Below are 16,366 nucleotides of genomic sequence, written 5' to 3'. Positions count from 1 at the left end.
AGCTTGGATCCACTTTAAATCCACTTTAGGTAGGGGGCTTTAAACAGCTTAGCCAGACAGGTCCTGGGCCTCACCAAACTACAAAACCCAGAATTCTGCAGGAGGCAGAAACCTGATTTAAAGTGGATTCATGCTTTAGTGTGATGAGGCAGCAAGACGGCTCTACTGAGTTATTGTAGGGATAGATGACAAAAGGGGAACCATGTAAATCAAACTTTTATGCACTTGGTACAGTACAGGTTAATTAAATCAGCAGCAACAACAACAATAAAAGGAATATGGGCATTGTATCATATACAGAAGTTTCAGGGTTGTTTTACTGTTGTTTTTCGGCATAGCCTTTGTTATACTTTGTAAATGCATGACCAATTTATGATTTCATGGCCAATTGGCCTTTCTTGTTGTTCTCTGATAAGAGAGAGAACATTCTTTCAATTGCATGTCAATATGTATTAGCAGGGGCATAAAAGGAACATCTTCACAGAGCTGGACAGGACTGGAGAGTAGTGTTTTTTTCCTAGATGACTTAGAGTGCTGCTCTAATACACTGATTCTCAAGATGTCCCTCACTTGCCAAATTCTTCTCATATCAATCTGTGCCTTTTTTCATTTGGCACCTGGAGGTAAGTCATGATGCTTTTATATCAAGACCAATAAATAACAAGCCATTCCTAAGCACCTCCTTTAACTGGAGTAAAAGTAACTCCTTTGATAATGTCATCTCCCACCAGCATCCCCTCCCCCCAAAAGGCAAAATTTAGACAATTTTGTAGTACAGTCAGACCCCAAGTAATGAAAAAGATAGGTTCTGTAAGTTTGTTTTTAAGCTGAATTTGTTTGTAAGTCACAACAGGGACATTTTAAAGTATTACTTCAGCCAAATAGAAATACTTTTTAGCTTTGGATAGCATAGGGAAGGGTTAACACCCTGTGGAGTTTGTTTTGCTGTCTGTGCCCCTGTTCAGAAGATTTCCCCTCACTTCCTTTTCCTGTGATAATTGGATTTTGGAAAATTTGGCTTGTTGTGGAAACAAAGACTGGTCAGAAATCTTGAGCTGAGACACCTTTTTTGCAGAAGTGATTTTCACTTCCTAGGGGTAGATTTTGCTCACTTCCAATTGTCTCACACCCATTCTTAACTATGCGTTGCTTTTAAGTCAGATGTTTGTAACTCGAGGACTGCTTGTATTTTGTTTTAGAAACCATGGAAACATGTCTGGGCATTGACTAACATGTTACAGATATTTCTGTTCTGGATACATGAAACATACTGAATAGAATTCTGCTCAAAGGACGTGCATTCCTGCTTGGAGTAACATTGGCAGAAAAATCAATAACAAGTGTACTGTTTCCCTCAATGTACAGCTCACTGAAATAGTTAGATGTAAGATCTGAAAAATGGCCAGTCCAGTGATATCAATTTGCCAGTAGTTGAGAAGTGAGAAAGAGGTGCCCTTCTGGGCCTTCTCTGCACCTCTCAATAATAATGAAAAGACATTTTTTATATTCTTAAGAGTTTCTCTTCAAGTGTGGTAGATCTGGTGTTTGGGAGTACTAGTGATTCTATGTTGTTATAACCTTTTCTGGTTACTAGTACTACTGTACTTTACAGTGGTGGTGGAAAAACTATTTGTGGACTTCATTGTATCGTAAAGGAACTATCTAAGTTGCTGGATCTATTTTGATGTAAATGTTCAGTATCTTGGGAGAGTTTGTTTAAAATTCAGAATCGATTAACTCGATTCAAATAGAACACACACCACAACCATGGAAAGCAGCATCCCCCATTGGTGTAACAATAATGAGATTTTGTCTTTGGGAACAGATGCAATGAAGTGCCATGCATGCAGTGCCTTGAATGAATCAGGTCCATGTGAACCAGTAGAGGATTGTGAGATTGATGAAAATGAAGCATGTTCTGCTACCAAAGTTTATGAGGGTAAGAGCTGTCTTTGGGTTTCTCAGCTGTCGTCTTTAGCTTCGAAGTTTCTATATACCACACACACCACCCTGAAATTCTTTGTATTCATAAAGTGAGAATACTGCTTGCTGGAAAACAATACTCTTCTTTTTTTCAAATATTATCACTATTGATGAGAAGAATATTTTAAAAAAAACACTAGCCATGAAAGATAGGTGGCAAATTGTAGTAACTTGTTTATATAGATTATAAACCTGTGAAAAAGTGTTTTGGAGTTGGGATTTTTTTCAGATTTTGAAATTCCTGTATTTAAATATGTATACATAATAATATTTCTTAAAGGTGAATTTCAAGTGTAAATATGAAAATCATTTATGATTCACATGCACTACAGTATATACTAGACTTGTGCATTTTGGCTGAACCACAATCTGTTTCTAATCAGCATTTTAAACAACAATTTCACTCAAATGTGGGCCAATGAAGAAGGGTCCATAGTCTGAAGATAATTTTATACATACATTTTGTAATAATATTCTACATGAAACAAAGTTTGTGTACACAGATTCATTAGAATGTCAAGATGTCACTTTCTCAGTCACCCATTTGGATAATTTCAGTGTCACGCTTACTTCAAACGATCAGCATGAACACAGACCAAAGGTAGCTGCTATCAAAACCAATCTTTATTGAAGAACACACAACTTGCAAAAGTCGAGAATGACATAATGTTTACATACAATCATTTTTATTACCTTTACTACAACGTCACCCCACACGTAAATATCATCACCCAAACCCCACCCCATGTATCAAATGACAATCACCACAACACAAACTACTCATTGAAATTGTTTTGATTCCCACTCCAGAATTTCCCATGCTTTGATGCCAGGTGTCCGTAGGAGCTATCGAGGAGTGCGTATTGTTATGGCTCCGATTCAAGAGCTTGTAGACTCAGCTCTTGGAATCGGTCCCATGACATTCAGATTATATTCTGGAGTTTAGAATTCCAAATCAGGATGTTTGATCTGTAATCCCACCACCACCACACTGAAAAGGTTTTGTAGTGTGGATTTGGTGTCATAATGCCTCTCCATGGTCAAGAAATCTACATTGTATACCTTGGGACTCATGCTTAAAATACCCAGATCTTGATTCTACAGGATGTAAATTTGTATAGAATTTCCATGCACTTCTTCATTTATAAAACTATAGCAAAAAATGTATTTAAAATTTCTCAGCAGAAACCAAACAATTAATTTTCTATGGGAATTATGAACTCAGCTCATTTACATCTGCTCTAGAAATCATTCTGTCAGTAGTTCATTTTGTGTTATAGTCACAAACCGCATCTGCTGTCTCACATTGGGAAATCTTAGACTCTGAGAGCAAGAAAAACCTTAGGGTCACCATAAGTCAGAAAATAAACTACATCTAAGATTAAGAGGAAGGAAAATCAGGAAGCGGCTTCAAATTGGGTTGCTGTGAGTTTTTGGGGCTGTATGGCCACGTTCCAGAAGTTGCTTCTGGAACATGGCCATACAACACGAAAAACTCACAGCAACCCAGTGATTCTGGCCATGAAAGCCTTCGATAACAAGGCTTCAATTATTTTTCCACCTACAGTAGAGTCTCGCTTATCCAACCTCAACTCATTCAATGTTTTGTATTATCCAACACAGTCTGCTTCGCTCATGGATCCACAGCTGTTTTTCTAGGCAGCTATGCACCAGGCGCATGCCAAGAGGGGCAAGACGTGGTCGACACAGACTTTTCCTGTCGGACACATCATCTGACCTGCACTGGCTATGTCTCGCTCCTCCTAGCGGGCATCCGGCGCACGGAGAGGCCTTCTGCGTGTTGCTGCCTAAAAAAACAAACAGCACATTGCTGCCCAGAAAATGTCCAGCAACAACAAAAGTGCAACCACACACTCAAACAAGTGGCAGTCCCCTCCTGTCACCGACCTATGTATGCCCTTTTTCTGTGCGATTATGACAACGAAAAGAAAGAAGGTCTTACTGTACATTCATTTTATGCAATTCTATCTTTATTTGTAGTCAATTTTTAATAGTCAATGGTTTGCAGTCGATGTTTTCAATACATTGCGATGTTTTGGTGCTAAATTTGTAAATACAATAATTACTACATAATGTTACCATGCATTTAACTGCTTTTTCTTTCAATTTGTTGTAAAACATGATATTTTGGTTCTTAATTTGTAAAATCAAAATGTAATTTGAAATTTAATAGGCTTTTCCTTAATCCTTCCTTATTATTCAACATTCACTTATCCAACATTCTGTCAACCCGTTTATGTTGGATAAGCGAGACTCTACTGTATCCTCAACACGTATGGATTCCCCTTCAATCTGTTACATCACTCTTATTTTCATGCAGTAATTTTTTTCTCTGTAAACAAGTACAGAGAAAGGATTGGAAAACATAGAAAAGAAACAGAGAACAATGAAAAAAGAAATCAGAAGGGGAGGCAGAGGTAGCCAAGGAACATTATCTCTTCTTTTCTGTGTTTTTCTGCTGTTCTCAGAATCATAGGACCTCATCTGATGGAGTTTTTTCCCCAACTTAGCATGCTGCTGAGATGTAAGTGGAAAGGCGGCTGCTGGAGCCCATCATTTGACACAGGGCTACTTCTGGCTGAGCTCCATCCTGGCTCGGTCTTGGCAGCATGCTTTGAGGAAGCCGTGAGGATACAGGTGACTATCTTCACTTAACGAGCTGGGGGCAATGTGGGAGGAAGCCAGAGACCAGGAAATGCCATGGGATGGTAAGGGGATGAAGCTGGGTGCTGCCCCACAGTTTCCTCCATTGCCCCACAGTCTCTCTCATTGTTCCCTGGATTCTGGACCTCCATCTGATGAGGACATGGAGCAATTGTCAGATATTGTAAGAAAAGAGATTCCACCTAAAAATTAGGAAAACTTTCCTGATGGTAAGAACTGTTTGGCAAAGCAATAGATTTCCTTGGAGTGTGGTGGAATCTCCTTCTCTGGAGGTTTTTAAGCAAAGGCTGGATGGCCATATTTCAGGGATGCTATGATTGTGTGTTCCTGCATGGCAGAAGGGGTTGAGGTAGATGTGGTCTCTTCCAAGTCTATGATTCTTGAACTAATGAACCATTTGCTATGTCAACACCTATGTCAATTTCATTAATTAGCAGTTGAAACTAAGAATGTTTGGTGTTAATTAATTTGAAGAAACCTACTGGAAACTCTGATTTTTCTGCATCATTTATTTCACTTTTATATAGAGGGAGAGGTATTTATAATACTACGAAGCTGCTCATGGGATAAAAGTCGCTGCGGTACAACAGAGGAACTTAAAGATGGGCGAACAATTGAAGTGAGCTGTTGTGAAGATGGTGACTTCTGCAATGATAATTTGTAGACAGATCCAAAAAGTAACTGGAGCATTAAACGTCTGTTTGTGCCTTTCCCCTTGGAATTATTCCTATCCTAATTTCTTTTCTCTAGAGAAATTGATTGAAACTATGACTGTTGATGCAATTCCATTCATTCACAAGAATTAAAACTACTACCATGATCAGAAGTCTATGTTTTAATTATCTTAAAGGGAAATGTTTCTAATTTTGCTGGAAATATATACATTTTGTCAAGTCCCTGAGAGCCATAATACAAATTGATAAAGCCCTGTTTCCAAGGTTTTCTTTCTGGAAAGGATGGGGTTCAAATCCAGTCATAGAAGCAGAGAAGAAAGAAGGCAGATGATAAATCTTGCTAATCAAAAGGGGTCATGGAGGCTAAAAGGACAAAGAGGATGAGAATTAAAGAAAGCTTGGAAAATATATATACACCTTTAGTTTTAATTATGCAAAATTCTTTAGACCTGAATTATTTTGGATTTGGGGTGTCCCCCCCACCCAGATTTTGGATTACCCAGAATTGAATAGTAATACATAATGAGATATGAAATGACATCAAAGATTAAACAAGAAATCCCTTTTCATTTAATCAGTAACACTCTGAGCTCCAGAAAACTCCAAGCTAGGTTTACTTAAGATTTATCATAATTAAAAAATGACTTGAAGGTGCACAGCAATAATTCCAAGATTAAGAAATTGGTTAATTAAGAAGGTTGACAAAACTATCAGAAAGAAAAATTGCCGCTATCTCAGCCACCCACGAGGACACATTTTTAGATTTTTTAATTCTGCTTAAGTGTTGACAAACCTGTACATTTAGAACTAGAAAACACACAGAGAGGAAAATAATTAGTCAGCAAATGAGAATGGAGGAGAGTAGCAGACACAATAGAGTAGAAAGGGAAGGAGCCATTTGTCAGGGATTTGGAAATATGAAAGGAGAAATATAAGAATGTACTAGGGAATTAGAAGCTACTAGAAACTGAGGATGAAAAGAAACATAAGAAGGTGTATCAAGGTGTGAAACAGAAAGGGAAGGATAGGTAGAGTTTTTCTAAATTTTTCTTAAAAAATTTAGAAAATTTAGGCAATTTTTCTAAAAAGGAAGAAGCGAGAAAGAGAAATTTAAAGAAAAATTAAGCCAATCATATATCTAAGGTCAACCTTTTGTTGAACAGGGACCACTTGACCAGGGACCACTTTGAACAGAAACCACTCTTCAACATTAGTACTAAAAGGGTTATGAATCAGTTTTTGGCCAACTTTAGATTTGGTTTGATTATTTGGAGTGCTGATTCAGAAAATTGCATTGGATAGACCACAGCAGCTCTAGTTTCTGATACAGAATATATGCCATCCAGTAGTCACCATCTGCTCACACACAGAAAACCATATTTAATAATCAAGAGCTGATGTGGTCTATCCAATGCAATTTTCTGAATCAGCACCTCAAATAACCCCAGGAACAGGCCTAAAAACAAAGATACTAAGGCACCATTGCTTCCAGGCACCGCATGGAATGGCTCCGATGAGTAGTCAGCCTCTCCCCTCTGGATATTCCCACTGGCTTGGCATTATAAGAGGGTTTTGCGAGCTCAATCACTCTCATTGCAATGGTGAGGCTGTGGACCATATTTTAGTTCTTAGGGATCACTCGTGGTCCATGGACCACAGTTTGGGAACCACTGATCCAAGACAAGGTTGAAGAAAAAAAGACAACAAACAATGAAAAGAAAAATAGGAAAAGCCACAAAAGCAGCAACACTGATATAGGCAATAAAGAGCCACTAGCAACAGCAGTAAAAGTGACAATAGGGCTCCAGGAGCCTAAAAGGTGTGTGATGACAATGGAGATGTATCCCAGGTGGTCCTGAGACTACCCAGAAGTGAGTTTTCACAGGCTCAATACCCCATTAAACCTGGGCCTTTCAGGAAGGCCTGGCTCTAATGGGGCATCAAATTAATTCAGAACAGAAGAGGGAAACCTTGTTTTGTTCCAAATTAATTCATTTTTACCAGAGGCATTGTTTTGACACCTCCGATAAAAACCGATTCAGGTTCCAGTTTGGTGCCTGTCTGGATGGACCTGCAGTCTGCCTAATGGTTTTCAGTGACTGCTCCAAACTACAGCAGCAATGAAGTTTGCAGCATGCAGTTTGAAAAGCCATGTTACTTTCCCAAGTAATAATAATACAGTAGAGTCTCACTTATCCAACATAAACGGGCCGGCAGAATGTTGGATAAGCGAATATGTTGGATAAGCGATAATAAGGAGGCATTAAGGAAAAGCCTATTAAATATCAAATTAGGTTATGATTTTACAAATTAAGCACCAAAACATCATGTTATACAACAAATTTGACAGAAAAAGTAGTTCAATACGCAGTAATGCTATGTAGTAATTACTGTATTTACGAATTTAGCACCAAAATATCACAATATATTGAAAACATTGACTACAAAAATGCGTTGGATAATCCAGAACGTTGGATAAGCGAGTGTTGGATAAATGAGACTCTACTGTAATATAATAACTTTATTTTTGTACCCTGCCTCCATCTCCCCGCAGGGACTCGGGGCGGCTAACATGGGGCCAAGCCCAAATTACCACAATAAAACAAGATAAAATACATTCAGAACAAAAACAAACATCATCAATATTTATAATTACACAGAGTTAAACTACCATTTTAAACAATAATGTAATGATAAGTAAAACTGCCAAATAAGAACAATATAGCGATTTAAGATAGTGAAGGACTGGGCAGTGGTGAGAGGAGTGCATAATTAAAGTCTGATGAGGTAGATAATAAAGTGCTGTAGTATAATAGGAGAATATGGGGTGGGATAAATGAAGAGTTATTACCAAATAAGGGCAAGAAAAACAATACATCAGACCCGGTGATAATCAGTGCTGAGGGGGTTGTTCTTGTGATCAGTTATTGGAGGCAAAAACACCCCCATCTGCCTCCCCAAGGACCTCCTACCACAGTTTACAACTCCCACAAAGACCTAGGCTGTATTCCTGTATCTAAATAGTATCCAGAGGACTCCTTAATTGCAGGGATCTTGGAATCTCTGGGAGGGCATAAAAATGGGGATGGGCATTATGAGGAGGGAATCAGGAGGCAGGGGAGGGGAATGGTAACCCATATAGGTTGTTTTTAACTTGTGGAATTGTGCAATCTATTAATTCTAGTTTGTCCAGCACCTTAAACAGACACTACCTCAGCCCTGTTGGCTTGTTCGCAAACTGCCTTTTTATATTTAATGTTTTAACTGTTTACTATTATTAGATCTATTAGTAAACATGTCCTAAATGTTTGATTTATATATTTAAATTCCTAATTTTGTTATTTTTGAGTTGTTCTATAAGTGCACCTGATGTTTATTGTTTATTATTTGATCTGTTTTGTTATGTTATGCCAGCATTGAGTGTTTGCCAATTTTCTGTTGTAAACCGCCCTGAGTCCCCTTGGGGAGATAGGGCGTTATAGAAATCAAGTTTATTATTATTATTATTATTTGACACACTTTTGATGTACATGATTTGCTGCATTAGCTTGTTAACTACTATGTTTGAATCTATCTGCTTTTGATCTGAATGTAAGCATTACATTACTTTCTCTTTGTTCTCCCATTAAGACAGGACATAATTTCAATTGCATGTGAATATGCATTAGCAAAGGCATAAAAAGGAACATTTTCTTAATAGGACTGGAGAGCAGTGTATTTTTTTCCTGCATGACTTGGAGTGCTACTGTGAAACACAGATTCTCAAGATGTCCTTTAGTTGCCAAATTCTTCTCATATCAATCTGTGGCTTTCTTCATTTAGCATAGGGGTCCCCAAACTAAGGCCCGCGGGCCGGATGCAACCCTCCAAGGTCATTGACCTGGCCCCTGCCCTCAGTTTTAGACTTAGGCTCGTCCAAAGTCTGAAATGACTTGAAGGCACACAACAACAACCGTCCTAATTAACTTGACTATCTCATTGGCCAGAAGCACTTCCCATTGAAATCCTGATAGGTTTATGTTGGTTAAAATTGTTTTTATTTTTAAATATTGTATTGTTCTTTCATTGTTGTTGGGATTTTTTTTTGCACTACAAATAAAATATGTGCAGTGTGCATCAAAATTTATTTGTATTTTTTAAAAAATGATAATTTGGCCCCTCAACAGTCTGAAGGATTGTGGACTGGCCCTCTGCTTAAAAAGTTTGAGGACTCCTGATTTAGCACCTGGAGGTAAGTTACATTGATTATTGATGGGGCAAGGCTTTTATATCAAGAAAATTAAATAAAAACTTTTAATGTTCAATAATACTTGTTTTACTAGTTACAGTTTTAACTATTTATATGTATATTTTTAAATATGTTGTGAGCCGCTTTGGGTCTGTCCTGAAGAAAGGTGGCATAGAAAATTAATAATAATAATAATAATAATAATAATAATAATAGCCATTCCTAAGCACCCCCTTTAACTGGAGTAAAAGTAACTCCTTTGATAATGTCATCTTCCACCCGCTTTCCCCCCCAAAGTCAGATTTAGACAACTTCGTAGTATTTTGTTTTAGAAACCATGGAAAACATATCGGGACATTGGCTATGACATGTTACAGATATTTCTGTTCCAGATTGATGAAACATACTGAATAGAATTCAGCTCAAAGGATGGGCATTCCTGCTTTGAGTTGCATTGGTAAAAGAGTTGTGGATTCAACCAAAGGCAAGACAACTACCAAAGACAAACCGATAAAAGTGAAATCAAGCCAACTACCAAAACGATTCCTAACCCACTTAGAAGAGCTAAACCTGTTAGATATATGGAGAAACCACTATGAAAACCAATGAGACAATACCTTTTATTCAAGCAGGCACGAATCACGGTCACGCATCGATATGATATGGGCAACAAGAGCTTTGACTAATAGAATAAAAAAATAGACATACTGCCAAGAATCATTTCCAACCATTGTGCGCTCGAACCCATAGTATAAAAGAGAAAATTAGACAATTCAGATGGTGCATAAAGGATAACTTACTGAAAAACAAGAAAGATATTGAACTAAACAAAAAATTACTTAAAGAATACCTGGAACTAAATAAAGGAAATGAGACATCCAAAATTAAACAATAGGAGGCTATGAAAGCAGTAATGAAGGGCAACTTCATCAAACAGAACTCCGTAAAAAACAAAAACAGAAATAAAGAAATGACAGAAGTTCTGGGGGGAAAAAAGAAGAAGAACAATTAAAAAAGAAACCTATAAGCAGAAAGATTGCCGTAGACCTGGACATATTTAAAAAACAGTTACAAATATTACAAACAGACCAAATTGTGAAACAGATGAAATTTATGAGGCAACATCATTTTCAAAATGCTAATAAAATTGGAAAATGACTGGCAAAAAGGATAAAGGAAAAAAACCAAAAGCAATACATTACAAAAATACAAAATGACGGGGAAACCTACGCAGCAGAACAAAAAATCGCCAAACACTTCAACAAATTTTGTACAGAACTATACAAAAAAGAAGAAACCCCCAAAGAAGAAATTACAACATACTTATGTATTTCAGAAAAAAACTGAAGACCTGGCTATGTACGTAGGCATTTGAAGAATAAGCATGTGTTGGCTTCGACGCGGTCTGAATTACGGCTCTTGTATAAGGTCTGGTGGATGAAAGGCATAAGCACTTTGCATTGTTTTAAATTTTGTATATTGTATTTTATGACTGTTTTAACTGTTTTAACGTTTTAGTTCATTGTATATCAGTGTAAAGGCATCAATTGCCACTTGTAAGCCGCCCTGAGTCCCCTCGGGTGAGAAGGGCGGGGTATAAATGATTGAAATAAATAAATAAAATGTAAACTGAGCCTACCAAAGCTAACAGAGAAACAAAGAGAACTACTAAACAACCCAATAACTATGGAAGTAATTGATTCCACCATAAGAAATCTTAAAAACAATAAAACACCTGGACTTGATGGATATATTGCTATATTTTACAAAACATTTAAAGACAAATTAGCCCCGCTACGGAAAGATATTCTAAATGACATACTAGAAAATAAAGGATTCCCGAATACTTGGGGAAAAGCCAACATCACTCTAATCCATAAAGAAATACAGAACCAACTGACATTAAAAATTACAGACTGATATCTCTGTTGAACAATGACTACAAAATATTCACAATGATAATTGCAGATAGATTAAAGTCCGTCTTAAACAACTGGATATCAGACGACCAAGCCAATTTCCTACCGAACAGACAAATTAAGGACAACATCAGAACAATAATAAACACAATTGAATACTATGAAAAACATAACGAAAAACAGATGGCACTTCTCTTCATTGATGCTGAAAAAGCATTTGATAAAATTAACTGGGACTATCTCCATCTATTGTTGAAAGAAATTGACATCGGATATAAATTTCGAAGTGCCGTCAGAGCCATTTATACAAAACAAGAAGCCACGATATTGATAAACGGACAAGAAAATCAGGGACCAATAGACAAGAATCTGGAAGGACTGAAGATCAGAAATCAAAATTATAAATTGAGAGTATGTGCTGATGATATGGTTTGATATTATCAAAATCCTTTGGGGAAAATTAATGAATGACTTGGGAAAATTGAAAAGTTTGGAAAACTAGCAGGTTTCAAACTAAACAAACAAAAAACAAAGATATTATAAGATACTATATTATACAAAGATACTATATTATAACAAAGAATATAGATGACAAGGCAAGGGAAAACTACAAACACAATCAGAGATAAAAATTGGAAAAAACGTACTTAGGAGTGACAATAACACCAAGCAATGCCAAGTTACAGAAAAATAACTATGAGCAATTATGGATAGAAATACAAAAAGACCTTGAAAAATGGAAACACCCAAACATCTTGCTTCTAAGCCACATAGCAACAATAAAGATGATGGTGCTACCGAAACTTCTATTCCTCTTCCAAACATTGCCGATAATCAGAAATGACTACCTCTTCATGAAATGGAATAAAAAAATAACAAAGTTCATCTGGAAAAAAAAAACAAGAATTATATCATCAATACTCATCGATGAAAGAAAAAGAGGAGGCCTTGGCCTTCCAGATTTCAGATCATATTATGAGGCATGCAACCTGGTGTGCCTAAAGGAATGGGCTACACTAAAGCAAACTAAATTGTTAATACTAAAGGAACATGACCTACGTTCAGGATGGCATGACTACCTCTGGTATAATAAAAAGAAGAGGGAAAAAAACTGTGGTAATCATTACATAAGAGCCTACCTACTTAGAATTTGGGAAAAGTATAAAAACAGACTTTATGACAATACCCCCTTATAGATTTCTCCGATGGAAGCAAAACACAAAAGAGAGAAAACAACACAAAACAGAGAAAATTGGCCGACTTATCAACAACATCTAAAAGAAACAGATAATAGGGAATTAACTATCAAATCATACAAAGAAATTAAGCAAGATCATAAACAGATAACTTGGTTTCAATATTTGAAATAAAGCAATGTTACAAAGAGGATGCTAAAATAAGTTTCAGACGAGAACAATGACTTTGGGAAGTAAAGTCATTACTTTACTTTGGGGCTGGGCTGTGGTGCAGGCTGGTAAACAGCTGCTGCAATAAATCACTATGACCATGAGGTCATGAGTTCGAGGCCAGCCTGTGGCTGGGTGAGCACCCATCAATTAGAAATAAAATATAGCCCCTGCTCGTTGCTGACCTAGCAACCCGAAAGATAGTTGCATCTATCAAGTAGGAAATAAGGTACCACTTATAAAAGTGGGGAGGCAAATTTAACTAATTTACAACATTGGAATGAGGAAGTGCCATCAGAGTGTATGATGAAGCAGCTGCTCCCCCCTGTGGCCAGAATCGAACATCCCCTCAGGAGAAGGTTAAATTGCCTCTGCGTCTGTCTGTCTGTTGTCTCTGTCTCGGTTCAATGTGTTTATGGGCATTGAATGTTTGCCTTATATGTACATAATGTGATCCGCCCTGAGTCCCCTTTGGGGTGAGAAGGGCGGAATATAAATACTGTAAATAAATAAATAAATAAAGCGAAGAGAAACAAAACTGATAAAAATGAATGGGCAACTGAACAAGAGCAAATCAAAGACTGCATGGTGAAATGGGCCAAATATATCAGATACAATATTAAATTAAAAAAATGAGAAGAACTCTTGACCAGAAAACTAAAATTCACCACTGACTTGGACATCAGGGAGAACTGATATAAAATTTAGTGCAGATGGTATTACACCCCAGTAAAGTTAGGAAAATTAAATAAAAAAGGATCAAATAAATGCTGGAAATGCAGAAGCGAAATTGGAACATTCGTCCATCAGTGGTGGGAATGTAAAAAAAGTTTAAAAAAACTTCTGGGTTAAGATACACTAAAGACACAAGAAATATTAAAAATAAATTTCAAATTAGAGTCCAAAATGTACCTATTAGGTTTAACAAATTCCAAACTAAATGAAAACTAGGATAGAATGTTTTTTCATATGAGCACTGCAGCAAGACTGGCCTTAGCAAGAGTATGGAAAGAAAAGAAAATACCAACCGTAGATGACTGGATTCTAAAAGTAATGGATATAATACAAACTGATTGTCTGAGTCAAAAACTAAGAGATGGAAAAAAGAAAGCAGACTGGTCAGGCTTTAGAGATTTTATTTAAAAAAGAATGGAAGTATATTCACAATAGACATGTCCTGTATATAAACAATGTTTCAAAGAAGGATAGCTTGGAACCATAAACAAAGGACTATAAAACAACCAAGTTTTAACCCCTAAGAGACAGATGGGAAGTCAGTTGTGGGTTTTTTTTTTGTTCTCTTTTGCTCTTTTTTATATTCTTCTTTCCTGTAACACTTTTTGTGCTCCCACTTTCACTGTATATACTGTTGAATACTTAATAAAAATCACATTTAAAATAATAATAATAGTAATAATAAATCAGTCAGACTCCTATTGCGTAATTACAAATGCATAATTTTAAATTACACATATGTGACTGCTTTGTGTTCATGATCCCTAGTTATCTCCCCATTTAAAGGATACACAGAGAACATGAAAGTACTCCAATCCCAAATTGCAGCCTGGGATCTGGTTCCCTGCGACATGGTTATGTAGCAACATAGTACATACACTTTTGGGCCATTGTTTAAAGCTCCTGAAATGTATCATTGAAAGTTCTTGCTCATGAAAACCAAGAAAGTGATTACTCCTGAATGAAGAATCAACCTTTTCGTTTCTGCAGACATTGGTCTTGTCAGCTACTTCTAAATACACACAGACACCACTTCTGACATTTTAGAAAACTTTCAAAGTGAGTTTTCCTTTAAGGAAGAAGGAAGAACATTAAGAAAGTTTCATATGCAGAATGTGTACAAATCTAATGCTTTTTATAATCACTCTATAGTCCAGAACATCTAAAATCAACCAATCACTATTCAGAATTGCAAAATACGATTAGAATAGGTGCACATAGCTTCTTTCCTGAATTGAGAATGTATTCAATACACATCAGTAAGCTAAGTTACAAAGGAAAATTACATGTATCAAATGGTCCATTCCTCCTCTCCTTCAAAAAACAATTTAAAACTTACTTCTGTTCGTTGGCATATGGAGAGGAGAATGACTAGAAGTTTACACTCAATCAATATACCTGTTCTGAATCTATCATTATATTCTGACATTTTGTTGGTTTTGGCTTAGCTGATACCATTGACCTCGCTGGCTTCATTGGCTACATAATATTTTAATAATGATTTTAAATGAATGCTAAGTGCTGTTTATATAACTTATGTTTAATATTGATTAGGTTAGATAGATTTGGGTTATAATTTGTTGTGAATATAGTTTTTTGGGACTTGGCTAGTTTGTTTTATGTCTTTTATTTATGAATTGGATCTGGCATTGAATGTTTGCCATCTTTTGTTGAAATCCGCCCTGAGTCCCCTCAGGGAGAGAAGGCAGAATACAAATAAAGTATCATCATCATCATCACCATCATCACCATCATCATCATCATCATCATCATCATCATCATCATCATCATCATCATTGATTACTCTTCATTCTGCAGAAAATGACTAATGAGGCATCTATCCTGGGCCCAGTGCTATTCAACATCTTTGTCAGTACTTGGATGATGGAATAGAAGATATGCTTATCAAATTTGAAGATGACACAAAATTGAAAGGAATAGGGAATATTCCAGAAAAGAGGATAAGAATCCAAAATCACCTTAACAGATTAAAAAGCTGGGCCAAAACTAACAAAATGAATTTCAACAGGGAGAAATGTAGACAATAAAAATGAAATGCACAGATATAGAATGGATGCTACATTGGTTTTCAAGGCTGAGATTGCATCACCTGGCCCATCCTCTTGTCCTCAGTCATTACCACTGCTCTGCACCAGAAAAGGAGCTTCAAGTGAAAATCTAGCAATTGCAAACACATCTGCTGAGTGTGTTTTCGAAGGCTTTCATGGCCGGGATCACAGGGTTGTTTTATGTTTTCCGGGCTGTATGGCCATGTTTTAGAAGTATCCTCTCCTGACGTTTCACCCATATCTATGGCAGGCATCCTCAGAGGTTGTGAACATCTGTTGAGTTCATAATAGGATGCCCAGGCAGTGAACTGAGCGGGGGAAGCTGTATTGAGAAGGCTGGTGTAATCTGTGATCCTCCAGCTATTTGGGCCTTCAACTTCCAGAAGCCCTATCCAGCTTGTTCAATGGTCAGGAATTCTGGGAGCTCAAGTTCAGAACACTTGGAGGGCCACAGGTTTTGCAGGCCTGATATAGAACAATCTGCTCCTTTCTGATCACATAGATGCCAACCCATTCTGACCTCAGTAGGCATAACAGCCAGCACCGAGTTTGGGATAAATATGTTTGTTTTTAAAAAGCTTGGTAAAATTCAAAATTATTCAAGACAGCTTTACTGGGTTATTGTAGGGATAGATGACAAAAGGGGAACCATGTAAATCAAACTTCT

The 16,366-nt window shown here is 36.9% G+C and overlaps 1 protein-coding gene across 4 annotated transcripts in view; it reads left to right on the top strand.

Moving 5' to 3' along the window:
* The first annotated feature begins 87 nt into the window (after positions 1-87).
* Positions 88-16,366, top strand: part of LOC134296458 (protein PIP-1-like) — a 29,529-nt gene continuing 13,250 nt past the window's right edge. The window contains exons 1-4 of one of the 4 annotated variants that reach the window (XR_010003209.1): positions 88-623; positions 1,826-1,939; positions 3,607-4,641; positions 5,196-5,494. Coding sequence is in view for 3 of the 4 variants with exons in the window: in XM_062971497.1 (XP_062827567.1) it covers positions 440-623; positions 1,826-1,939; positions 3,607-3,995 (687 nt within the window). In the remaining variant the exon portion in view is untranslated. Of the gene's footprint in view, positions 624-1,825; positions 1,940-3,606; positions 5,495-16,366 lie in introns of those variants that run through there. The other 3 variants (XM_062971497.1, XM_062971506.1, XM_062971500.1) reach the window with 3 other exon arrangements.

Source organism: Anolis carolinensis, chromosome 1, assembly GCF_035594765.1.
Source record: "Anolis carolinensis isolate JA03-04 chromosome 1, rAnoCar3.1.pri, whole genome shotgun sequence".
Lineage (NCBI taxonomy): Eukaryota > Metazoa > Chordata > Lepidosauria > Squamata > Dactyloidae > Anolis > Anolis carolinensis.
Note: the sequence above shows the minus strand (reverse complement) of the source record. Positions and strands in the feature narration are given on the sequence as shown.